The 27,041-nt window shown below is 38.8% G+C and overlaps 1 protein-coding gene across 1 annotated transcript in view; it reads left to right on the forward strand.

Moving 5' to 3' along the window:
* The window catches only part of OTC (ornithine carbamoyltransferase), a 97,503-nt gene extending 71,766 nt beyond the window's left edge, over positions 1–25,737 (forward strand). The window contains exons 4-9 of the mRNA XM_006897513.1: positions 137–290; positions 6,165–6,287; positions 14,665–14,718; positions 14,799–14,948; positions 21,002–21,139; positions 25,525–25,737. Coding sequence (XP_006897575.1) covers positions 137–290; positions 6,165–6,287; positions 14,665–14,718; positions 14,799–14,948; positions 21,002–21,139; positions 25,525–25,584 — 679 coding nt within the window. The 3' untranslated portion in view covers positions 25,585–25,737. The remainder of the gene's footprint in view (positions 1–136; positions 291–6,164; positions 6,288–14,664; positions 14,719–14,798; positions 14,949–21,001; positions 21,140–25,524) is intronic.
* Positions 25,738–27,041: the final 1,304 nt, after the last annotated feature.

Consider the following 27,041-nt stretch of genomic DNA (forward strand, 5'->3'; position numbering starts at 1 on the left):
TGATAGAGAACTAAATTTGATAACTCAGTAAAAAATCTAATTTGTTAACATTTATCATTACTGTCTAAGATTCCATATTAAAGAAGGAATGATAAAGCATAATTAACTTATATGATCTTTTCTTGGTTTGCCCTAGAGTGCTGTCTAGCATGACAGATGCAGTGTTGGCACGAGTGTATAGACAGTCAGATCTGGACATCCTGGCTAAAGAAGCATCCATCCCAATCGTCAATGGGCTGTCAGACTTGTACCATCCTATTCAGATCCTGGCTGATTACCTCACCCTCCAGGTTGGCTCATTTCTTTGTTTAATACAAAATCAAGCTCAACACAAACGTTTTCTCAAATGATGGCATTGGGGTATTTTTTAAAAATATAACCTTGACAACGAATTACAACACATGTGTGTGTCCTAGATATTCAGCGAAAACAAGTCATTGTTGAAAAGAGACTAAAAGATCTTTTTGCTCTCAGATTTGGTCCCAACTGCTTTCATTCTCTTTCATTTACTGTGCTTTCTTCAATCTTTTTGCTTTTTGGTGCCACATTTAACACAATAGATGCTCGAGCATGCACAATGGAAAAGTCTATGTAATCTTACATATATCAGGGTCTGTAGCTTAGTTGTGGGGACTGGTGAGGTGTACTTTGAATTACAGAGAATGCTCTGATTACAAATGTGATCAGTCTTTTAAGAATTTATAGGTGAGTCAGTGTATGTTGTTCTTATTCAGCCTTACTTTAGTGCAAGGAAAGGCTCAAAGTCTTTCTGATTATTTAAAAGCTGCACATACAGCAAGTGAAGGTCATTGTGATGAAGAATTTGTTGTGATGAAGAATAGTTTTAAAGTGAAGGTGAATATATATACTACTACAAAACACGTGTGAGTTATCCATGTTGTCCAGAAGTCAGATACAACTGTGACTGCCTGTATTAAAACCACTTTTAAGGAGAAAGGGCATTTTCCATAATTTGAATAAAATGGTAATTTAAGAATAGGGCTAAGAACATTCAGAATTGAGGTTCAACATTAGCCAGGTCTCCCCAAATTAAGACCTTGAATGACTTTGAAAGATTTGCCTTGTTTGCAGTGCAACAGCAAATCTGCATAGTCTAGTCACATCAAATCCTAAAAAACTCTGGTTTCTTGTCTGTAGATGATGCCGGAGAGACAGGGCAAACGGAATAAGCCTATCTTTCTCCTCATTTGAATAAACTAGATATATATAAATGTGAGGTTAAACTGAGAAATGAAGCTCTTTAGGAATTAGGATAGGATCCATCCAAAGAAGATGGTAACACAATGCCACATACTGAGTGGCTGTTTGTGGGTGTGGCTTTACATATATAGTCCATAATTTAGTGCTTCTCCTAAGGCTTTATCATTACTAGATTATAAATTCATTGAGAGACAATGAGCTGTCCTATTCATCACAGTGTCTCCTACAGGGCTTTGCACAATGCCTTCATTATAGGAGGTACTCAAAGTAGGAATTGAATGAATAAATAGCAGCTTATTAAGAGCATGGTTCTAAACCAGATAAATCTGGATTTTAAATCCTAGCTGAGACACGGTGTGATTCTGTGATCTCCAAACTATTTAAACATTCTCTCTCTTTTTAAAATACCATCTTTACAAATGCATAACATTCATCAAATTCACAGATATTTCAAGACAAAGTAAACACCCTTGCACCTGTTACATAGTTTTGACAAATCTTGACATGATGGAATAATTACTTTAAAATCTTTTACAGTTTCTACATAAAACATAAAAGTCTGCTGTTAGGGACCTCTCCAAAGTGCTGAAGAGCAGTGGTGTCTCTCTGGAGACTAAGGTGCGTCTGATACAGGCCATGGTCTTTGCAATCACTTGTTATGCATCAGAGAGTTGGACAATGACCAAGGAGGATAGAAGGAGAATTGATGCCTTTGAGCTGTGGTGCTGGAGAAGAGTACTGAGAATACCATGGACTGCTAGGAAAACAAACAGATTTGTCCTGGAGAGGGTTAAACCGGGTGGCTCCTTGGAGTCAAGGATTCTGAGGCTCCGTCTAACATACTTTGGACATGTTGTGAGGAGGGACCGGTCCTTGGAGAGGGACATCATGCTTGGGAGGGTGGAGGGACGGCGCAGGAGAGGAAGGCCCTCTTTGAGGTGGATTGATTCAGTGACTGGGGTAATTGGGATGGGAGTGTCAGAGACAGTGCAATTGGCACAGGACAGAGCGGAGTTTAGGGCTGTTGTACATAGGGTCGCTATGAGTCGCAGGCGACTCGATGGCACATAACAACAACAACAACAACAAAGAACATTACAAGTGGAGTTGAAGCACACCCTGACCGCTTTTCCTACTACCAAGAAATTATTATCCTGATATTTGTATTTAAAATTATAGGCATTTGTTCATTTTTTACTCACTCATTACTGGCCAGTCAGAACTTATAGCTGATCCTCCAGTTGGTTTCCAAGGCTGTAAATTGCATGGAAGGAGGTCACCTATCTTTATACTATGAAGTAGCTGGTGGACTTCTTTTATTTTAATGAAAGTTTGCAGAGATTTTGGATTTTCCTTAACACATTGTTGCACACTTTCCTCCCTACTCACCCCTCCACCCAGTTAGCTTTTCTCTTTGAAGGAAAAAAAAATTATTTCGTTGTTATACAACCCTCCCCTCCTCAAGTCCACTTTACTATGCAGCTCTTATTCTGGACTCTTGTCATGCAAATACCTATCTCTATATTCCTTTTAAACAGGTCTCTCCCTCATCTGTTTCAATGCAGTATACATTATGTATCCTCTCTTTTCTTAAGTTCCCCCCAACCCTGATGTCAGTCCCATTTTACAACAGTGGCACTATGCCACTGTTTGTCCTTTTGTGACTGAGATACTTCACTCAGCATAATGTCCTCCAGAGTCACCACCACAAAGAGGCATGGCCTTTGAGTTAGTAGTACAACCCCCTCTGGACTATGCTTGTTGTTATGTGCTATCCAGTCACTCATGGCTCATAGAGACCCTATGTATAATAGCTCTGAATTCTGCCCTGTCCTAAGCCAGTTGCACTGACTCCAACACACCTAATCCCACTGCCCCAATTACCATGTTAATCCATCTCCTCTAGGGTCCTCCTCTCCTGCACTATCCTTCCACCCTTCCAAGCATGATGTCCTCTTCCAAGGACTGGTCTCTCCTGGCCATGTGCTGAAAGTATGTGAGACAGAGCTTCAAAATCCTTGCCTCCAAGGAGAAACTTAGTTTCACCCTTTCCGAGACAGACCTATTTGTTCTCTTGCTGGTCCTTGGTGTGTTCAATACTCTTCTCCAGCACCACAACTCAAAGGTATCTTCTTCTGCCCTCTTTAGTCATTGTCCAGCTCTCTGATGCACAGCAAGTAATTGCTAAGACCAAACACATCCACACCTTAATATCTAAACTAACAGAATTGCTGCTCAGCACTCTGTAGAGGTCTCTGACAGCAGACTTCCCCAGTGTAATTCATCTTTTGATTTTCTGACTGTTGGTGCCAAGAGTGTTGATCATGGAGCCAAACAAACTGAAATTTTGACAACTTCAATCTCTTCTCCATCTATCATGGTGCTGCCATTTGTCCCAGTGGAGAGAATCTTTGCGCTCTTGTTGTTAAGCTTCAATCCATATTGAAGACTGCAGTCCTTGACCTTCTGCAGCAAGCACTTCATGTCCTCCTCAGTTTCAGCAAGCAAGGTTGTATATTCTGCATAACACAGCTTGTTGATGAGTCTTCCTTCAATCCTGATGCCCCACTCCTCCTCATAAATTTCATACTAACAGACATCTATATCCAATCATGAGTATTATTCTGGATATTAAAAATCTTTATATAAATAGTAATGCATACAGTCTCATTAAGTTACATCATTCCAGGTGTATCTTAATTATCTATTTCTGCTCTGAGATACCACAAGTGGATGGTTTGAATAAACAAAAATTTATTCTTTTGCACTTTAGAAGGCTAGAAGTCTAAATTCAGAGTTCCAGTTCTTGGGGAAGGTTTTTTCTCTCTGTATAATTACCAATGTCAGATGGATCTTGGCTGAAAGCAGAGAGTACCAGAGGAATATCTATCTGTGTTTACTTGACTATGCAAAGGCATGTGACTGTGTGGATCACAGCAAATTGTGGCTAACCTTGAGAAGAATGGGAATCCCAGAAAACATGATTGTGCTCATGTGAAACCTATACTTGGACCAGGAGACAGTTGTCAGAACAGAATAAGGAAACACTGAAAAGTTCAAAATAAAAAAAGGAGTATGCCAGTGATGTGTCCTGTCTCCATACCTTTTCAAATCTGTATGCAGAACAGATCATTCAATAGACTGGATTTATGAAGAGGAATATGCTATCAGAATGGGAGGAAGACTCATCAACAACCTGAGTTATCCTGATGACACAACCATCCTTGCTGAAACTGAGGAGGGCCTGAACTATCTGCTGCAGAGGGTCAAGGAATGTAGTTTGCAATATGGATTTAAGCTAAGCTTCAAGAAAACAGAGATTCTTACCATTGGGCCAATTGGCAACATCATGATAGATGGGAAAAAGGTTGAGATTGTTAACAATTTCAGCTTACTTTGCTCTACAATCAACACTCTTGGCACCAGCATCAGGGAATCAAAAGACAAATTATATTAGGGAAATCTACTGTCAGAACCTCTCCAGAGTGCTGAAGGAAGTCAGTTTAGAGACTAAGGTATGCCTGGTCCAGGCCATGGTCTTCCCAATTACATCAAAGAGCTGGACAATGATCAAGGATGACAGAAGAATTGATGCCTTTTAGTTGTGGTGCTGGAGAAGAATATTGAACATCTCGTGGATTGCCAAGAGATCTAACAGGTCTGTCCTGGAGAGTGTGAAATCAGGCTGCTCCTCGGATGCAAGAATTTTGAAACTCCATTTCACATACTTTGGACATGTAGCCAGGAGGAACCAGTCTTTGGAGAAGGATATCATGCTTGGAAGATTTGAGAGACACAGGTCTGGAGAGGAAGACCCCAGAAGAGATAGATTGACACAGTAACTGGGGTGATGAGGGTAGGTATGTCAGAGACAATCAGATTGGCTCAAGATAGGATTTCAGAGCTGTTGTGCATAGGGTCACTATGAGGTGTAGTTAGCTGGAGGGCACATAACAACAATGGAAACAATCACCAAGCATTCCTTTGTAAGCTCCATATTATCTTGACCTTTTCTAGCGTCAAGTAGTTTCCCAGCATAGTGCTCTGAGCCCAAGGAATGCACTCTCCTCCCAGTTCTTCTGTCTTGATGGTACTGAGGTTTCTGCTCTCTGCTTACATTTCTCCCCTTTTTTTATCTTGTAAGATAAATGGTGTCACAGGCCACATTCCAAAGAAACAGTCTAGATTGAATCAGGACTAATGGCATTAAAGATTTTGTATTCCAGCCTCAATCCTTTTCAACTGCTTGACCTCTCAGATCATAGGGAATCATTATAAAACTTCCACATTATATTACATACATATATTTGGAGGGGGAACACAATTCAATACATGACAAGTGCATTATCTTTCCCATTTGTTATAGCAAAGAATATAAATGACTTAAGGGTAGTGATTTTTGTCTTCTGTTCATTGTGTTATCACCATGTCCATGTTTTGAAAGAATGCCTGGATGTTAATGGTGCTCATTTTTCCCCAATAAATTAAGAAAATAAAGAATCAGACTTGAAATACATGCAAAATATAATCCCCATATGAGTCCACATGAATCTTTGTTTAAGACATTAGATAATCTTGCTGTTTTTTGAGGGTTATTTGGAGGTTGTGTCTTGATGTATCTGAATTTGCTGTTTATAATGCAAAATTTTAGTAGTTTATTTATTCTAAGAAGACTTTAAAATGGAAGTGGAAATGGTTTTCTTTACCTTGTTGTTGTTGTTAAGTGTCGCCAAGTCGGAGGCGATTCATAGCGACCCTATGAAGGAGAGTCCTCGATGCCTGGGTGCCTTTCATCCTCTCTCCAGGTTCATAGGGTTTCCAGAGGCAAGCTATTATGGAAGTGGATGCCACTCCTGCTTCCATTCTTTGCCTTAGCTTTATCAATTTTTGCACATAAGTAGATTTCCTCTTGAATTTAGTCTCTATTACTCTTTGCCTAACAGGAACACTATGGTTCTCTGAAAGGACTCACCCTCAGCTGGATTGGAGATGGCAACAACATCCTACACTCCATCATGATGAGTGCAGCGAAGTTTGGAATGCACCTTCAGGCAGCTACACCAAAGGTAGAGAAATTGGCCATGAAATAACCTCCCCCTTGCTTTTATTGAGGTGAAAAAAAAATCACATAACCTAAATTTAATTATTTAAAGTTAACAGTTCTGTAGTATTTATCCTTTTGTGACTGAGATATTTCACTCAGCATAATGTCCTCCAGGGTCATCCATTTTGAATAATATTTCATGAGTTTCTTGTTTTTCAATGCAGTGTAGTATTCCATTGTGTGCATATACCACAACTTCTCTATCCATTTGTTTGTTTCCAACTCTTTGCTATTGTGAACAAAGCCATGATAAACATGGGTATATATCTACTTGGGTGGTGGTTATGGTTTCTTTGGGGTATATTCCCAGTAGTGGAATTGCTGGGTCAAATGGTATTTCTATTTGCAACTTTTTGAGAAAGCGCCATACAGCCTTCCATAGTGGCTGCACCATTCTACACACACTTCCACCAACAGTGAATAAGGTTTCCAGTTTCTCCACAGCCTCGCCAGCATTTGTTCTTTGCTGTTCTGTTAAATTTTGCTATTCTTCCTGGGGTGAGATGATATCTCATAGTTGTTTTTATTTGTATCTCTCTTAGAGCTAGGGATTTTGAACATTTCTTCATGTGTTTGTTGGTCATCCAAATGTCTTCTTTGGTGAAGTGTCTGTTCATATCCTGTATCCATTTTTCAATTGGATTGTATACAGGTGTTGGAGGGGAGACTGAGAAATATGGGATAAATTATGTATACTTCATTGAAACAGATGAGAGGGAGAACTGTTTAAAAGGTATACATGATTAGGTATTATTGTCATGACATGAGTCCAGAATGAAGGCTCCATAGTGGAGTGGACTTGGGGGGAGGAACTCTATAACAATGAAAGAATTTTTCTTTTACTTTTCAAAGAGAAGAACAAACATCTTTTGATTTCCTGGCTGTTGGTGCCAAGAGAGTTGATTGTGGACTCAAACAAGCTGAAGCTACTAGTGATCTCAGTCTCTTCTCAATCTATCATGATGCGAACAATTGGCCCAGTGGTGAGAATCTTGTTTTCTGGAGGTTGAGCTTCAATCTGTATTGAAGACTACAGTCTTTAATCTTCTGCAGCAAAAGACAAAGGGAACATAAAAGACCAAAATGGATGTCAGAAGAGACTCTGAATATTACACTAGAGCACTGAGAAGTCAAAGCAAATGGAAGAAAACAAGAAGAAGCTGAACAGAAGATTTCAAAGTATAGCACAGGAAGACAAAGCAAGTATTGAAATGAAACGTGCAAAGAGCTGAAGTTGTAAAATCAAAAGGGATGAAATTGCTCAGCATTTTTTTTTAATTTTTTATTTGCTCAGCATTTTTTTAACTGAAGGAACTGAAGAACAAAATCAAACCTCAAGTTGCAATACTTAAGGATGCTGCAGGAAGAATGCTGAAAGACCCAGAAGATGGAAGGAGTACACAAAATCAGTGTACCAAAATGAATTGGCTGACACTGAAGAATTTCATTAAATAACATATGATCAAGAGTGTATGGGGCAGGGGAGAGCCTCTGGTGATGAAAAGGATCTTCAAGCTGCTCTGAAGGAATTGGCAAAGGCCCCAGGGATTGGTAGCATATCAATTGACATATTTCAACAAACATGCTGCCCTGGAAGAGCTGGATATGCCAAGAAATTTGGTGGACAATCATTTGGTCAACTGACTAGAAAAGAGTCATGTATTTTTTCTCATTCCAAAAAAAAAAAGGTGACCCAACAGAGTGTGGAAGTTATCAAACAATATCACATGCAAGCAAGAGCCTGCTGAAAATTATCAAAAGACAGCTGGAACAGCACATCAACAGAGAACTTTCAGATGCTCAGGCTGAGTTTAGAAGGGGTTGTGATACTAGGGATATTTTAGCTAATGTTAGATGGATCTTAGCTGAAAGCAGGGAGTACCAGAGCAATATCTATCTGTGTTTCATTGATTATGCAAAGGCGTTGGACTGTGTAGATCACAACAAACTGTGGCTAAGTCTGAGAAGAAGGGGAATCCCACAGCATTTGATTGTACTTACGTGAAACTTATACTTGGACCAGGAGGAAGTTGTCAGAACATAGAAAGGAAACACTGCATGGTTAAAAATTAGGAAAGGTATATGCCAGGGATGCATTCTGTCTCCATACCTTTTTCATCTATATGTGGAGCATGGTCTGGGCTCTATGAGGAAGAATGTGGCATCAGGTTTGGAGCAAGACTCATCAACAACCTGTGTTATGTAGATGACACCTTTCATTTTGATGATAAAGAGTAATAAATATTGATTCAATTTTGATGAAAGTAAAAATTTCTAAAAGCCTTCTACAAAGTCTAATTGTGAAGAAGTAGTCTCATCAATTTATAAGCCTTCAGTAACTAGTAGACCTATTTCCATTAATGACAAAGCTATAAGATTTATTGTAAGTTTAACAAATACTGAAAAGTTTCTAAGGCCATAATTAATCTATGTCCTCATTCTTCAATAAAGAATCACTTGCATGTTCAAGGGGGAAAAATGTCCATGATTATAAAATTGTCCCATAAACTGTCCATTGTAATGATTTAAGCATTGTTCTAGATGACTATTTAGACTAAACTGGGTTAATCACTTTCTCCATGTGGTTTTAAGATTTATGTAAAAACCAATGAATGCTATAGTATTGAAAGCCAAACAGTGAGTAAAGAATTTCATTCTATGTCATGGTCCACTGCAGGCGAGGTTGGGTGATTTTCTAATTTCCAAGCCTTTTTGTTGGTTTTCTAAGCACTTATTGATTCCTTCTCTTAGAATGATTATACTTAAGGAGTATAAAGCATGCTTTCAGAAAGGGGAGCCTCTGCTTTCAGGTCAGGAGGCAGCTGAGCTACCATCCAAGTGTGTTCATTTATGGAATCATACGTATGGCTGGTAACAGCACTAGTTACTGGACTGTTTTTAGGTTCCATCAGTCTGTTCTAACTCACACTGTATAACGGAAAAGAACCACTACCCAGTCGGAGACTTTCTAACAGTTGCTGCTGAGCTTGAGCCAAGTATTGCACCACTAGGTCAATCTTCTTTTCCACTGGGCTCTGCTTTACCAGATATGATATCCTCTTTCAGAGATTGGTCACTCTAGATAATATGCCCAAAGCATATGAGATGAAATCTTTACTTGCTTCTAAGGAACATTTGGATGAACTTCTTCCAAGGTAGATTTGTTCATTTTTGCAGCGGTGGTGGTTGGTATGTATGTACCTTTGAGTTGGAACCAACTTACAGCAGGTTTTCAGAGGCTGTAAATCTCACAGGAGGAAATTTTTTGTCTTTCTCCCATGAAGCAGCTGGTGGATTCAAACTACATGTCTTTGGGTTGGTGCAGCTCCTTACCACTAAGTTCAGAACACCTTCATTTTTGTAGTTTGTTGTTATGTACCATTGAGTCAAAATTGACTCACAGTTTATCCTTCAGTAGGTTTTCAGAAGTTGCTAATTACATGGAAGGAGATTGCTCATCTTTCTCCTGTAGAGAAGATGGTGGATTCAAACTGTGTGCCTTTGGGTTAGCAGCTCAACTCCTTCCCACTAGGACACCAGAGCTACCTATTCTTCTTTTTTTTTTAACTGACTTAATTCACATTATTTCTCTTATACATAACTCACTATTTGTTAGCAACAGCTGGAAGCTGGGTCTTCTGCACAGAGATTCTGGTGTGGGTCTTTAAGAGATGGTCAGAGAATTTCTGAAAAGAAGAGCTCCCTAGTCTTATGGTAGTTTTTGTAGTTAGGCACCATCAAGTCAAGTACAACTCATCCTATAAACAACAGACCTGAACCCTGTCCTATCCTGTGCCATCTTCACCATCTCTGATACACTTGAGCCCATTGCCACAGTCACTGTGTCAATTCATCTCAATGGGGGCCTTTCTTTCTTTCACTGATCTTCTACCCATCCAACCACGATATGCTTTTTGAAGGAATAGTTTCTCTTAGAAATATGTCCAAAGTATGAGATACAAAGCTTTTTTATCCTTTCCGTCAAGAAATATCCAGCTGCAGCTTTTCAAAGATGTACCTGATCATTCTTTTTTGGTCATGGGATATTCAGTATGCTTTTCTAACACCACAACTCAAAGGCATCAATTCTTCTGTCATCCTTCTTCATCATCCAGCTCTCTGATGCCTAGCAAGTAATTGAAAAGATCAAGCACACCTTAGTCTTCAAACGGACATCATTGCTCTTCAGTGTTTTGGAGAGGTCCCTGACAGCAGACTTGCCCATAGCAATACATCTCCTTATCTCCTGACTGCTGCTACCAAGCGCGTTGATTGTGGATCCAAGCAAGATGAAATCATGAGCACTTTCAGTCTTCTTCACCAACAATGTAATTCATGTGCATCAATTCTTCTTTGATCCTTCTTATGCATTAGCCAGTTTCTACATGCACATGAGCAAGATAGGGAAATGTCCTGTGTAATTTACTGCCTCTGAAAACCCACTGTAGGGTCAAGTATGAGCCAGTTTTAACTCGATGGCACATAACAACAACAACAACAACAACACCAACATGAGTGTGTTGAAATATCATGATTGGGTCAGGGGCACCTTTTAGTCTTAAAATTTCTTTAAAAAAACACACAAACCTCAATTACTATAACTAATTTGTTTCCTCCGATCCCTTCATAAAATACGCATTGGGAGTTGTGACTATTTGAGGTGGTAAAGCATCCATGGCACAATGGTTAAAGCAGTCAGCTGCTGCCTGAAAGCTCAGTGTTTCTAATGCACTAGCGGCTCTGTGGGACGGCAGACCTGGAGATCTGCTCTCACAAATATTACAGCATAGGAAACTGAACATGGGGTCACTATGAGTCAGAATGGACTTAATGGCATGCATGAAAACTGCTACAATGTCTGTAGCTACCGTCATCAATAAAGAGCAAAATTTAGTAAATAGATAAGTTCGGTGAAGAAAAAGACAATATATAGTAAGGGTTTGGCTGTTGTTGGTTTTGTTATATGCTGTTGAGTTGATAGTGACCCTATTACCAACAGCTCTGAACGCTGCCTTATCCTGAGCCAACCTCACCATCTCTGGCACACCTGCCCCAATTACCACAATCAGCGTGTCAATCCATCTTATTTGGGGTCTTCCTTTCCTGCCCTGACCCTCCACCTTTCTAAGCATGATGGTCTTCTCCAAAGACTGGTCCTTGATTAGACACTGTAACTAATGACATTCACCAATTTTAATTAACATTACAAAGCAAAATGTCTAGGAATGATTGCATAAAAATGTGGTATGATTTATAAATTTTTATTCAGAAAGAAAATGTAAAAGTAAAACAACAAATGCTGAAGGGGGAAATAAATGAGCATAGAGCTAACTAGTATATACTTTATAAGTTATATTAATATATGTAATTGGAAGCAGAGTAGCATCCACTTCCTAAACAACATGCATCTGGAAACTCTATGATAAATGTCAATAGTTATAGAAAGGCTTAAGGACTTTTGTTCTATGAGTTATGCTCGACTCTATGGCAATCAACAAAAACAACACAATATATGTAAATTAAGTTTAATGAAAAAAATATATTTTTCTTGTTCTCACTAACTACAGTGTTGTTGTTTTTTAAAAATAAATTTCTACTGAAACACTGCAAAAAAAAGTTGTTCTGAAAGAAGGAACTTTGTATCAAAAAAAATGGTATACAGCTATGGAAAAGTAAACCTAATTTCAAATCAATAAACCTGTGCATGCCTGTTGTAGATTGGGTTTCCTGGGAAGCAGTCTCAGAATTAGAATTTAGTATGCTGGGTGTGCAGAGTGTTGTTAAGAGCAATACCTGTGGGAAGAAAGAGTTAGACGAAAGTGTGGACAGAGAGAGAAGCTGAGCTGTGGTGCCAGCCCAGTGATGGTGTCAATTGATTCCATGGAAGGTTTGAGACCTGGCATTACCACTCAGAACTGTGTTGAGTTGGGAGAGGAGGAGGAGCAGGCTTTTGTATTCTCCTGTCAGTCTTTCATTGGAAATGGAGCACCCTAGAAGAATGTGTGCCCTTGGGTGAGGCAGGTCTCTGCAGCTGAGATAGGCTGACAGCTGAAGGTAGCTCTCCCAGGAAGTCCTTTGCTCATAAAAGGGTCCTTTGTTCATGACTGTAGCCACCACAAGGTCCTAGTGAGAATTTCTAAAAATCAGCTCATAATTAATGCTAATAATCCAGGACAAAGACAAGGAGGGAGGAAGGTGAGGATAATGATGGTGTGTGAACTGACAAGATTTCGATCTGGAGGGTCTGGAAGTGAGGTTGGCTTAGAGTTCTGACAACAACAACAACAAAAACACCTGAGCTGACATCTTCTGATGAGACGATCAGGAGGGGACAAGGAGGGTGACATTCAGGGTGAAGGGCTGTGATGGCAGAAGAGGGCAAAGCTTGTACAGGGACAACAATAAGATACTGAAGAATGCTGTTGAGGAGAATTAAAGGAGATAGAAGCAGAGGGTGTGGGTGGGAAGTCTTGATGCTCTTAATTAAGATATTGGTTTGACTTAACATTGGAGGGTTACAGAGAAAACAATTCTGGCTGCTGCTTGTAGTACTGATTACACAGTGAAAATGGAGATAGAAGGATCTGGAGTAGCCTAGGGGACTTTATGCCTCCATGCCTCCCTCATCCAGAGTATACTAGCATGAGGCAAGTGAAGTGCCTAGGGGGCAAAATGTTTGCACCCACAGAGTGCCTGTTCAGTCTCTAGATAGCTCCCTTGCCTCACCTGGATATAATTCTCACTCATAAGGACAAATACTGCATATGGCAATTATTGTAAAAATTGAAGAATAACTAGTAAGATATGTATAAAAGTCCAAAAGAGGAAGAGGAGGGAACGGGGGGCGGGAGAGGCAGCTGGAAATCATTAGGATAACATAGTGTGGTGAGCTGAGGAGGGTGGTGGTGGTGAAGGAATTAGGAAAGATCCACTGGATGATAGTGGACACAGATCAATGGTGATTAATTTTATGGAACACAGTATATGGGAATGATTGTATGAAGCAATGGGAATGACAGAATGTGTGAAACATAATGTATATGAATGAAAAACAATGTATAAGAATTTTATATGCAAACTAATAATTTTTTTTTTAAAATCAAACAATAAACAAGGACTTAGAGGTGGGAAGAGTGCAATGACATTGTGGGTACTGTAATTAATATTATGAAACAAAAAGTGTATGAATGGCTACATGAAAATGAATTTGTTTTGTTAGCTTTCACTCAAATCTCAATTTAAACAAATAAACAACCCTCCCCAAACCCCACCCCCAAACTAAGCACCCAGTGTTGAGGAGACTTTCTGTAGAATGCAGAAGAGTAGGCTGTGTGTGCATGAATTGATGGCACAAATGATTAAATACTTGGCTGCTAATGTAAATGTTGATGGTGTGAACATGCCTAGCTTTTCTGTTGTGGGGAGAAAGATGAGTAATCTTTTCCCTTGTGATTTACTGCCTCTGAAAACCTGCTGGAGTGCCAGCTATGGGTCAGTTCTGGTTCAATAATACACAACAGCAACATTGAGTGTTCTGTGGGAGAAATGCCTGGCAATCTGCTCCCTTCAGGATTACAGTCCAGGAAATACAATGGGAACGTTTCCCTCTGGTCTCTGGGGTGGAACTGATTGGAAAATGACTTGACAGAACCTGGAAGCAATACCACCATTTGGGCAGCTGGTATTTCGTTGGAATGAAGATTTCTCTGGGGTGGGGTGTGGGGGGTAGGACATTTGCAGGGAGAACCTAGAAGTCTTATCCACAGTAAGTGGGGAAAACAATTTGACAAAAAAGAAGAGCTTGTGGAAAGATTGAGACAAAAATGCCTTGGGTTATAAGGATTAGATATATAATCCTCTTAAGCTGTTAGTGGAACAAGAGCTAGGATGCGCTACACTTAATGTTTATCCTTATTGTTAAAGATGTCAAAGATAAATAAAGATGGAGAAATTGCCTCCCTTTTTAAATTCCAAAAGGCAGTAGTAGGTTTACATAACCAGATGTAAAAACTGTATTCTATGCAACATGGTTGGAGCATAGTCTAAAGCAGAAAATAGATAGAGGAAGGAAATAAGATTTGTTGAAAAGAAAAGAAAATCATGGAGAGCCTCGATGGCCTATTTACTAGGGAGTTGGGCTGCCAACACAAAGGAAGATGGTTCGAATTCACCACCTGTTCCAAGGGAGAAAGATAGGCAATCTCTTCCTGTGCTATTCACAGCCTCTGAAAACCTGCTCAATTTATGAATCAATTCTGACTTGATGGCAATGAACAACAGCAAGAGACCTGATATGTAATAAAATTACCTAAATAACAATCAAACTCTTTCCTCTACAGGGTTATGAGCCAGATGCTAGCGTAACCAAGTTGGCAGAGCAGTATGCCAAAGAGGTATGTACTTTATATGTAAAGTTATTTTTGCTTTTCTCTGTCCTGTGAAGTTGCTTAACTGTCACACTTCTGTATGCTAGAATGGTACCAAGCTGACACTGACGAATGATCCATTGGAAGCGGCACGTGGAAGCAATGTATTAATTACAGACACTTGGATAAGCATGGGACAAGAAGAGGAGAAGAAAAAGCGGCTCCAGGCTTTCCAAGGTTACCAGGTTACAATGAAGGTACAAATCGAAACCTCTCTGAAGGTTCATTAATTCCATTCATAAAAGCCAGGACTATCTAATCACTCATTCACTTTGAGGCAAGCCAACAGTCCTTTTGTTCCCTATGAAGGACTCTGGCTGTCTGGGTACTCCAGGGATTTCTCTCCTTCTGAAGATTAGCTGTGTCCTTAGAAAAGATACTTTTGTGCTTGATAAAGAAATTGGAAACCTGAGCTGAAAAGAGAGCTGGCTTCTCCCTCTCACAACAATCAAGGAATTGGAACGCTTTATGCTGCATGTGTTTAGGAAGATTAGGCTGCTTCTGATTTCCACTAATAACAGCCCCATAAATATTCTCAGGCAATCATCAACTCCATTTTCCCAAGGACCTCAAGGTTCAGTTTAATTTTGCTAACTCCTCTGGGTCATGCTCTGGGAAATGTATCCAATCTGAAATGTTCTGTTAAGATCAGCACCAGTGGGTGTCAATCTTGAGTGCATGTCACTATAGTGGCTTAGCAGTAAGGAGTTGTGGTGTCAATCTTGAGTGCGTGTCACTATAGTGGCTTAGCAGTAAGGAGTTGTGCTGTCAACCTGAAGGCACGAGGTTGGAATCTACCAGGTGCTCTTTGGGAGAAAGATGAGCAATCTCCTCTCATGCCATTCACTGCCTCTGATAACCCGCTGGAGGGTCAGTTATGAGTAGGTTCTGACTAGAAGGTACACAATTACAACAACAAATCACCTAAAGGGCTAATTAAAGCGCAGATGACTAGATCCCATCCTCCAGGGCTTCTGACTTACTAGATCAGAGATGAGGCCTGAAGACATGCATTTTGAACACGTTTGCAGATATTCTGATGCTGCTGAGTCAGGCTCTCACTTAGGGGAGCCCTGTGTGGAAGAATGCCCTAAAAGTCAGGTGTGGCAAGGGGGACAATTGCTAAGTTGTTACCCACCAATTCAAACACTCTCTAAATTACATCTGCCCAGTTTACAAATGAATAGATGTTGGTAGAGATGGTGCGCTTCAGCAAAAAAATGCCTTTTCCATTCTTGTCTGATGGCCTTGAGCTCCTTGGACTTGTGCCTAGGAACATATATATACCCCCATTCCCACTCCACTCTCACCCCCATCCCCGTTTGTCCGTGCCTTCTCCATGCCTCTAAATGATTATATGCTTGAAAAAGGATATAAAGGATCTTTCCAGGTTAACAAAAACTGCTCCTTGACACTATCTTCAAGTATGCCCCAGGTCAAACCTACCATATGCTTCTGTGCATGTATTGGAGTTTTAGTGGAAAAGCGATTTTGCAATGATAATATTTTTTTAATAAAGTAATGGTTTAAGTCCATGGAGGAAAAATGGCTAGTTTCCTCCCATGGACATTAGAAGCTCTGAAAACCCACCAGAGAGTCAGTTATGAATCAGTTTCACCTTGATGGTTCATAACAACAACATATATAAATAGAATTGTGTTCTTTTAAAAGCATCCAATAAGATGGATATATGAAAGTGGAAAAAGTTACAATACTGTTTCCTCACATTCTCTTAAGAATGACTAGAGGCAGCCACCTTTGAAGAGTTTGATGTGTCTTTCGTAGATGTTTTCTGTGTGTTTAGGGAGCTCAGGTGGCTTAGTAGTTTGGTGTTGCACTGCCATGTCAAAGGCATGCAGTTCAAATCTCCAAGAGAGAAAGATAGGCAATCTCCTCCTATGTGATTTACTGCCTCTGAAAATCCACTGGAGAGTCAGCTGAGTCATTTCCAACTCAAAGATATATAACAACAACTCTATGTGTTTGTGTGTATATACACAAGTATTGATTTTTAATAAATGTTATGTTGGCAACTATGTAGACATATTATGATTTCTTTTTTCTGCTTCACAATATTTTGTCTCATTTATTTAAATATTTTTTTCTTTTGAATGACTGCATAATGTTCCAAAGGATGAATAGATCATGTTATTGCTGTTGTTGTTATGTGCCATTGAGTTGCCTGTGACTCATAGGAACCCTATATACAACAGCCCTAAACCCTGCTCTATCCTGTGGCAATCTTATTGTCTCTGACACACCTATCCCCATTACCCCAGGCACTGAATCAATCCATTTCATTGACGGTCTTCCTCTCCTGAGCTGTCCCTCCACTCTCCCAAGCATGATGTCCCTCTCCAAGGACTGATCCCTCCTTGCAACATGTCCAAAGTATGTCAGACAAAGTTTCAAAATCCTTAACTCCAAGAAGCAGCCTGCCTTCACCCTCTCCATAATGAACTTCATAATTTATTTAAAATATTAGGAAACTCTGGCAGCCCTTGTCTGCAAGGAGTTGTACTGCTAATCCAAAGGCTGTGCCTCCCTGGCAGCAGGAATCAACAAGCAGCTCAGTGGAAGAAAGATGGGCAATTTCCTCCCATGTGATTTACAACCTCAGGAACCCAATGGAGCTATGAATCTGATCCAACTCAATGTCAATGAGTTTTGAGTTACTGGTAAATGAGGATAACCTCAATGATCTAAATGGCAAACAGTGCTGTAATGAACATCCTTATACCTATTTCTTCATGCAAGTATTACTGGAGAATAGATCTACAGAGGGAAAAAATATCTAGGCAAAGTTGTATGCACTATTTAAAATATGGGGGAAATATAGGAGAAGCTGCTACATTGTTTATTCACAAAGGATTAAAAATTTATAATCCCACAGCTGTGTATTAGTGTTCTTTCTCTCATGCATTGGGAAAGTCTGCTGTCAGAGACCTCTCCAAGGTACTGAGGAGCAATGATGTCAGTCTGGAGACTGATACAGGCCATGGTTTTTGCAATTACTTGCTATGAATCAGAGAGCTGGAAAATGGCTAGGGATAATAGAAGAGTTGATGCCTTTGAGCTGTGGTGCTAGAGAAGAATATTGAATAATCCATAGACTGCTAGGAGAACAAACAATTTTGTCATGGAGAGGGTGAAACCAGGCTGCTGCTTGGAGGCAAGGGTTCTGAAGCTCCGTCTGACATACTTTGGACGTGCTGCAAAGTGGGATCAGTCCTTGGAGAGGGACATCATGCTTGGGAGGGTGGAGGGACAGCACAGGATAGGAAGACCCTTGATGAGATTGATTGATTCCGTCAGGGGTGTTGGAGTTAGTAAGATTGGCAAGGGATAGAGCAGGGTATAGGGCAGTTGTACATAGGGTTGCCATGAGTTACAAGTGACTTGATGGTACATAACAACAACAACATTGTATATTTTAAATTTTTTACAAATCTAAAGGTAAAATTATACCTTGTGCTTTTAAAAATTTGTATCTCCATGAGTGTTAGCCAAGTATCTTTCTCTGTGTATTGGGCATTTCCATTTCTTTTCCTATAAACTGCAATCACATCCTTTGCCAATTTCCTCATCTTATGTATTTCTTCATTTTGGTTATTGGAGCTCTTTATATATTATGGCTGGGGAGCTCTGGTGGCCTAGTGTTAAGAAGCTGTGCTGCAATCTTGAAGGCACATGGTTCAAAATCACCAGCTACATGGTTTGAGGCCGCAAGCCACTCCATGGGATTAACTGCCTCTGAAAATTCTCTGGAGTGTTCCAACTGTATGGTACACAACAACAACAAAAATCTTTTGTCATATATATGTCATATGATCTCAAAGGGAACTATAAAAAAATATTTTTTATGAAAATATATACAGCAAATCTCATTCCCATTCCATAGTTCTAGACTTAATGATCAGTGATTTTAGTTACATTATTTATATTGTGGCAACATTCTTGTTATTTCTGTACTAGTTGTTTCACTTTTATTTACTTGTCTCTCTCCCCCTGCTTTTTCATTGGTTTACTCTTGTTTCTGAAAGAAGAACGTGGCAGTTGCCCCAGGCCTGATCACTCCTTAAGAAACTTGATAACATCTAAGGCACCAGAGCAGAGACCAAACCAGAAATCAGACCAAAGGTTGGACCGGACAATGGATCCTGATAAGACTCTGGGCCTGATCACAAAAGCCCAAACCTATGTTAATTAACAGCCCCAAATTCCAAGAAAAATTCCATCTTCCCTAGAACCTCTATAAAAAGAAATCAGCCTTGACTGTCCCTTGTGCCATTTTGACCTTCTCCGCCCCTGGTCTCTTTCTCTCTTTTGCCCTCCACTATCAGTCAAAACAGCTGATGCTCCAGCGGGTTTTCAGAGACCATAAATAACAAGGGAGGAGATTGCCCATGCTTTTTGGGTAAAGCAGCTAGTAGTTTCGAATGGAGTGCTTTTGAAATTGCAGTATAGCTTTCTACCACTAGGCCTTAGGTTAACTTATTTATTAGTTAGTTTAAAAATGAGTTCAGAGGACAGGTTAAATTTACAATTTGGAGAACAATTTAGGACCATAGTCTCGGAAACTCTTAAGATTTAATCGACCTAAATCAAGATTTTTTTAAAAGAATTTAAATCTTGGTTCTATGATTTCCCCCCGTTGTTTTTTTTTTCTAATCAGAATTCATATATTGTGTTCTCAATTAGAACAGCTACTAGTGTTACTGAACAAAGGGTTCTTTCCATAGTTAATTGCCAATAAGACGTATTGCAGTATCCAAAGCACTTTATTGAAGATCTGGGAGAGCAGAGAATCATCTCAAAAACTGCCTTCCCATCTAAGAGTGGTCATTGGCTTTTATACTTGAGTTAGATGTTACACTGAGAAGAAAAAATCTTCAAAGAGATAAATGCTAATTTAATTACATATAACTAAGAAAAACAGTTTTTAAGAAGTGAATATTAATTCAGGAAACATGCATTTTCTTTCCTGATAAACAATCAATGTTAAATACTTTACATGACTAAAGAAAGAAAAATAGACTAGGGCAAAACAACCAGTTTTGCAGGCTGGAGGTGACTGATGTCAGTTTTATAACTATACTATATATCTGAATAATCTTTAATTTATTTACACTGCCATAGCAATAGTAGTTTGGAAGCAGGAGTGGCATCCAGTTCCTAAACATGACTCTGGAAACTATGAACTTTAGGAAAGGTTTCAGGATTTTTGTTCATAGTGTCACTGTGAGTAGTGAGTTGTGCTCAACTCGACAGCAAACAACATCAATACTAGTTGCCAAACACCTCTAGGTCTTCTGTTACCAAGGTAGAGGCAGTGGTTCATGTGGACAATTAATCCTGTAGTCCAGTTCCTTCTCTGATTCTTGGGCTTCCTTATTTCTCTTTTGTTCCAGATGAATAAAGAAAAATAGCTGTATTTCAAAGAGAACTTTTAAATTACCTGAAGTTTACGTCAGACTTTCTTTGATCAATTCTAGGTGCTGTTTTTCTGGTGCTTGGATTATAGGCTTGAAGAACAGTCATCTTTCTTACTGATGATGACTAGGATAAATGCCAATTCTTTTCCATGTCACTTTGCTCATATTTTAGAAACTCAGAACATTCTGAACTAGAGGTAGGGTGGGAAGCACAATAAAATTTTAGTCCAAAGACAGTAATTGTGAAGTAAGAATTATGAAGAAATGTCATTTTGAATCTGTAAGAGCACAATGTTAATAGATGGGGAAATGAATTTTTCAGGAATTACCAGTTGGAAAAAATGAAAACTGCTAATACATTTATTTGTATAAGGAATGAAACATCCAGTGCATAGTGGTCATAATCTTTTCTAATGTATTATCATCTCAGTGATTTTCCCCCAAATGCTTCAGGTACCAAAAGCCACAATTTGGAGATAAGCTCAAAATATAATGTAATTTTATAAAACCAACTCTTTTATGTATGCTGACATAATTTCTGACTTTAGCTATAAGTTATGTGTTATGTTAGTAGAGTTTATTGCTAAAAGTCCCACAGTCCCACTAGACAACACATCAGAAGTTTGAGTTAGTGGTTTAACTTGGAGTGATGCTCTCTCTACAAAAAGTAAGTATTAAATTCCATAAATTGAAAGTAAATTCCTCAATCTACCCATTTTTCCTCCATCTTTGTATTGATCTCTAGCCCTATGGCTATGTTTTTAAATATTAGATAAGATGTATATGGCATAGTCTTATCTCCATCTCTTCTTTAGACTGCTCAAGTTGCAGCCTCTGACTGGACATTTTTACACTGCTTGCCCAGAAAACCAGAAGAAGTAGATGATGAAGTGTTTTATTCTCCAAGGTCACTAGTGTTCCCTGAGGCTGAAAACAGAAAGTGGACAATCATGGTAAGAAGGAAACAGGAAATGGAAGAGAAGTTGGAGTTTTCTGGGTGGTCCTTACTTGGTTATTCATGCCTTTTGGTAAATATGAGACAATGGAGATTACCTAGCTATATTATTTGCTCCCATGGGATTGATATTTTTTTCAAAGTTCATAATAAATTATTGTTTATTGGTGTTTGAGTAAAGAACTGTACTGCCACCTCAAAAGCAACTGATGGGAAATCTCTTTCCATGCAATTTACAGCCTCTGAAAATCCACTAGAAGTTCAACTATGAGTCAGTTCCAACTCCAGGGCACATAATAACATAACAAACAATGTATCTTTAATGAAGTAAAAGGAATCTCTTTTCAAAGAAATCTACTTTTATAAAAATGCTTATTGCTCTTGGTCAGGTTGAACATTCAGCTTAACTCTATAATGGCACTGTTGTTATTCTGTTTCATTATGTTGAATGAAAGATGCACCATCTCCTCATTCCCTACCCTCATAAGGCACCTGTTATGATTAGAGTAAGTGTATATTTTAAAGAAAGCAAGAGGTATAGCCATGTTGAAATGAAGATAGAGACTAATGTAGAACAAACACTTGCCTGGGAGTGAGGAAACTTGAATTCTAGAACTCATTGTATTAGTTTAACTGTTATTTATAACTATGTTACCTTGAATGAGTATACCTCATTAGGTCTCAGTTCTCTAACCTGAAAAATAAGCAGATCGAGTTACAGAGATGGAAAATGATAAGCTACTTGGAGTCCTGCATTGGGAAGGATTCTGAACCCGCCTCTGGTAAAAGAATGCTTTTAACTCATTACTGGAGATAGTGATAGAAAGGCTATATTCTGTATGTCTTCCCCCTCCCCTTTTTAAAAATGTATGTCTTGAACAAGGAGTGCATTGAAAGGAGGGCTTGGTGTGGTGGGGAGAAAATATACAACAATGGGGAAAAATTAAACGACAACATTTCTATGTGTTATTTATTTATTTTAGAAACTAGGAAAGACCCAGTGGAAACTTGCAAAAGGTGGGTGGGTAATACTGGGCATAGATTGACGGTGAACAACACAATGTGAATAGAGGATTGTGCGAAAGGCAATGTATATAAATGGAACACAATATATATGGATTTTGTATGCAAACCATTATAAAATAAAAATAATAAATTCATACTACCATACTATCATTAACTCTTTAAAATTTTTTATTTTATATTGATTTGCTTTCAAAGATTTTATATATTGTGTTGCAAATTATCCTTCATTCAGATGGTATTTTACGTAACTATTCTCATTCATTATGCTTTATAAAATGAATCACCATTATCCTGTCCCCACTGGATATTTCCCATTTCCTTTACCACTCTCTTCACCCACCCTATGATTTCCCCACTGCCCATCCTCACCTCTTTGCTCCCCCGCTCCCCACCTTGGATCCTCATACATGTTTAACTTGTTATCTTTCTACTTCTACAACAATGGTCTTATGTAGTTTTTGTCCTAATGAGACTGAGTTAGTTCACTCAGCATAATACTCTCTCCCATGTTATGTAGCATTTTTCAAAATCATTGCTTCTGAGTGCTGCACAATCCATCTTGTCAATATACCACAATTTCTCAATCCATTATTTTTTGTTGTTGAGCATTAGGGCTGTTTTCATATTCCTGCAATTGTGAATAATGCTGCTCTGAACATTGTTGTACACATCTCTGTTTGTGTCTCAGTCCTACTTTTCTCAGGGTATATTCCTAGTAGTAGAATAGCTGAGTCATATGGAATTTCTATCTTCAGCTTTTTGAGGAAACACCAAAATGCCTTCCAGTGTAGTTGGACCATTTTACAATCCCATCAAGAGTTTATGAGCGTTCTCATCTTTCTGTATCCTTTCTAACATTTATTGCTTGCTGTCCTGTTGTGGTTTTGATTTGCATCTCTCTTATTGCCAGTGATTTTGAGCATTTCTTCATGTGTCTGTTGTCCATCTGAATGTCTTCCTCTAGACCATTTTGTAATTGTGCTATCAGTCTTTTTCTTGTGGAGGCCCAGTAGTATTCTGTAAACTTTTGTTATGAGACCCTTGTCTGAGATGGTATTGTTGTTGTTATGTGCTGTTGAGTTGCTTGCAACTCATAATGACCCTATTTACAATAGCCCTAAACCCAGCTCCATCCCTTGCCAATCTTATTGTCTCCAACACACCTATCCCCATTAACCTAGTCACTGAATCAATCCATCTTATCAAGGATCTCCCTCTTCTGCATGATCCCTCCAGCCTCCCAAGCATAATGGCCCTCTCCAAGTACTGATCCCACCTGGCAACATGTCCAAAGTATGTCAGATGAAGCTTCAGAAACCTTGCTTCCAAGGAGCAGCCTGGCTTCACCTTCTCCAGGACGAACCATTTCATTTTCTTAGCAGTGCATGGTATATTCAATACTCTTCTCCAGCACCATAGCTCAAAGGCATCAATTCTCCTTCTATCATCCCTGGTCGTTGTCCAGCTCTCTGATGCATATCAAGTAATTGCAAAAACCATTGCCAAATATTTTTTCACAGTCAGTAGAATTTCTGTTCACCCTTTTGGAAAAAGGTTTTGATGTGTACAGGGATTTAATATTTAGAAGGTCCTATTCATCAAGTTTATCCTTTCGTAGCTGTGTATGTCTGCCTGTATTTGTCAGCCTCTTTATACATTATGCTAGGCCTTCTAAGCTTGATCCCATTTTGTCACTTGTGATCTTTATCTTTGTAGGTTTGGGGCCTATCATTAACTTTTATACAATTATTTATATACATTGTTTCATTAATGCACATTTATTTTATACAATCATTTACGTATATTTTGCTTTATATAATCAAGTGTCTGTTGTAACTTATCTATTTCTTCAAGCCTCATACCCTCATACTTTGGGCATGTTGCCAGGAGTGACTAGTTCTTGAAGAATTACATCATGATTGGAAGGGTGGAGGGTCAGTGTAGGAGAGGAAGACCCTGGATGAGATGGATTGACACAATGACTATGACAATAGGGTCAGGAGTATAGGAGACAGTTTGGCTCAAGATAAGTCAGGGTTCATAGAGTTTCTATGAGTCACAGTCAACTGCTTGATGGCACATAACTGTACATATGTATATATTGTTGTTAAGTGCCACCGAGTTGTAGACAACTCACAGCGAACCTATGAACAAAAGACCTGAACACTTGTATAACTTTCATTGTTTCTCCAAGTTCATAGAGTTTCAGGAGGCAAGCTATTTTGGAAGTGGATGCCTCTCCTGCTTCCAAGCTTGTTTTAATCGAGGAGCTCCAGAAAGCACTGTCCACCATGGGTAACAATTATTGCATTTGATACATCAGTGTCACTGAGAAAAAAATTAAATGGGACAAATATGCTGTAAAAAAGGAAACACTTTTAGAAGGCTTTTTAGATATAGATACAAAGAAATAATTAAAATGAAATGATAACACATAGACAGTTCTTCTAGCTTACTTACTATTTTTCCACTAATAGTAGGTACCTAACACAGTGCCGAGGAAATATTTCTTAAGTGACTGGTACATGGTAAAGAACTTAGTACACTGTCTTGTATATATTAATCACCCATTAAATATTTGCCACCATTATTTTTGGTTTAAAATTTGTGTACTTTTGGAAATAAAGTCAGATCTCTCAAGAAGACCCAGATTTGGACAGCAGATATTATCCATTAGTCCAAATGTTTTCCTATTCTTACCATACATTTCAGTTATCTGAAACTTGCCTGTTCTTGTTGTTAAGTGTTGTCGAGTCGCAGATGTCTCACAGCAACCCTATGAATGAAAGACCTGAGCACTGTTCATAGAGTTTCCGGAGGCAAGCCATTTCGCAAGTGGATGCCACTCCTGCTTCAAAGCTTATTTTAACCGGGAAGCTCCACCAAACACTGTCCACTATCGGTAGCCATTGTTGCATTTGACACATCAGTGTCACAGTGTTTAGCATCACAGAAACCAGGAGAAACTTGCCTGGGTTGCAAATAATCATGCCAGAGTATAAACACATAGGGATAGGATGGGTAGCGCTATGGTCTCTACCAAAAGCCAGTGCATAAATCTCATTTATGACTGGAAAATCCATTCAAGCTACTATTGTCCTATCCAGTCATAATTGGAATGAGGCTCGAGTCAGTATTTCACTTGTGTATCTATTTAGGGTTCACCTTATTTACTTTGCCTTTCTTTAGGAAAATGACAACAATAGTAATAATCTCAGTTCAGAAATGTTTCTGTATAATTTATTTGGGAAAGACCAGAGGTTTTCACAAGTGCAACTGGGTTCCCCTTCCCTAGGTCCCTAAGCAGATAGTTGCTAATGTTTATTAATTTCTTTTTCTTTTGTGATGTCCTCCCAGGCTGTCATGGTGTCCTTGCTGACAGATTACTCACCTCAGCTCCAGAAGCCAAAGTTTTAATTCCATGATGCTTGTCAAAAGAGAAGTGATGTTCTTCAGTAATAGAATGAGTCGATTGATGGAGGAAGAAGAGTATGAGGGAAAAACAGAGTAACAAATAAATTTCTCATACATGGTCTGGGTGAATTGTGTGATATTATTTTGCCCTTCTGACATCTCTCAGAAGCCCTTAAGCAAAGTGGCACTGATGCCCTATGATACATGGCCTGACTTGGTTCAAATGCTCTAACTCACAAATTTCTGAGTTATTTCTGGGTATATCATATTAGTCATGCTATACATCCATGTTCCTAACATGTAACATCTAAGCCATTAAATGTGATCTATGTTTATTACCTTAATAAATTATCAAATATGCTAATTAACACATAAAATTCTACCAGGCAGTTAGCTACTGATCTATCCAGGACCAACAAGGAAACCAAATGATCCATCTCACAGACAGAATGGAGTTTCCAGACCAATGAAGTCGACATTTGCCTGTGGAAGAAAATGAAATTTTCAGAAAATAGCTATAACTGTGCCTGAACTATGGAGATTTTTCTCCGATCTTCAAGAGCAAACATCTTTTCTCTGTAAGGAAAACTTGAGGAGACAAGCCTGAAGAAATCTTTGTGAGTAAGTGGTAAAACTATAGATGCTGGCTAGGAATGTAAAATCCACTATAGAGTGATACTTTCTTAGGTTCCAGTTTCCCAGCAGGAGCCATTTAATGATTTTCCCATGTTTATGTTTATCATGCATCTACTTCACATTCTACATTACATAGTCTCATAAATCTTGCAATAATCTTCATAAATCTTGCCATAATTTTTTTTCCTCTCAAAGATTTTTTCCCCTCTCTTCTGGATGATCAAAATTCACATTATTGGATTAGTTATGCTGTAATTAAGACTAGATTTCTCTTCTGAATGACCAAAATTTGTATCATTGAATTATGAAGATTGAATTTTTCTTTTGTTGTTGTTATTAACAATACGGTTAAAAGTATACTTTTTAAAGTATGCTATAAAGTTAATCTCTTCCAAGAAGACCTAGATTCAGAGAGTAGAAATCCTTTACTAAAATGTTTTACTTATATTATCCTACATGTCATTTATCCAACAGTTGTCCAGGTTGCAAACTATCATGCCAGAGTATCAACATGTGGATCATAAAGGGAACAGTTTTAAACACTTCCTCCCCTTCAAAAAAACCCCTAAAACAAAAACAATGTATTTTACAGAGGACAAAGAGTCATTTCCTTTCTTTTCCACATAAGACTGTTTCCAGGCTGGTTGACTCGTATTCTTCATCAGACAACTATGACTTAAATGAGTTAAGCAAGAGATGAATTACAAATGAGATTCACAATGAAGAATAAATAAAACGTGTTTTAAGGGAAGGGGAAACACTCATGATGGTATGGGAGGGGGGAAGTAAATTTTTCCAGTAAGTGTCAAAGGTGACTTTCACTT

This window comes from Elephantulus edwardii, unplaced genomic scaffold (genome assembly GCF_000299155.1).
Source record: "Elephantulus edwardii isolate Elephantulus edwardi_28Jun2011 unplaced genomic scaffold, EleEdw1.0 scaffold00210, whole genome shotgun sequence".
Lineage (NCBI taxonomy): Eukaryota > Metazoa > Chordata > Mammalia > Macroscelidea > Macroscelididae > Elephantulus > Elephantulus edwardii.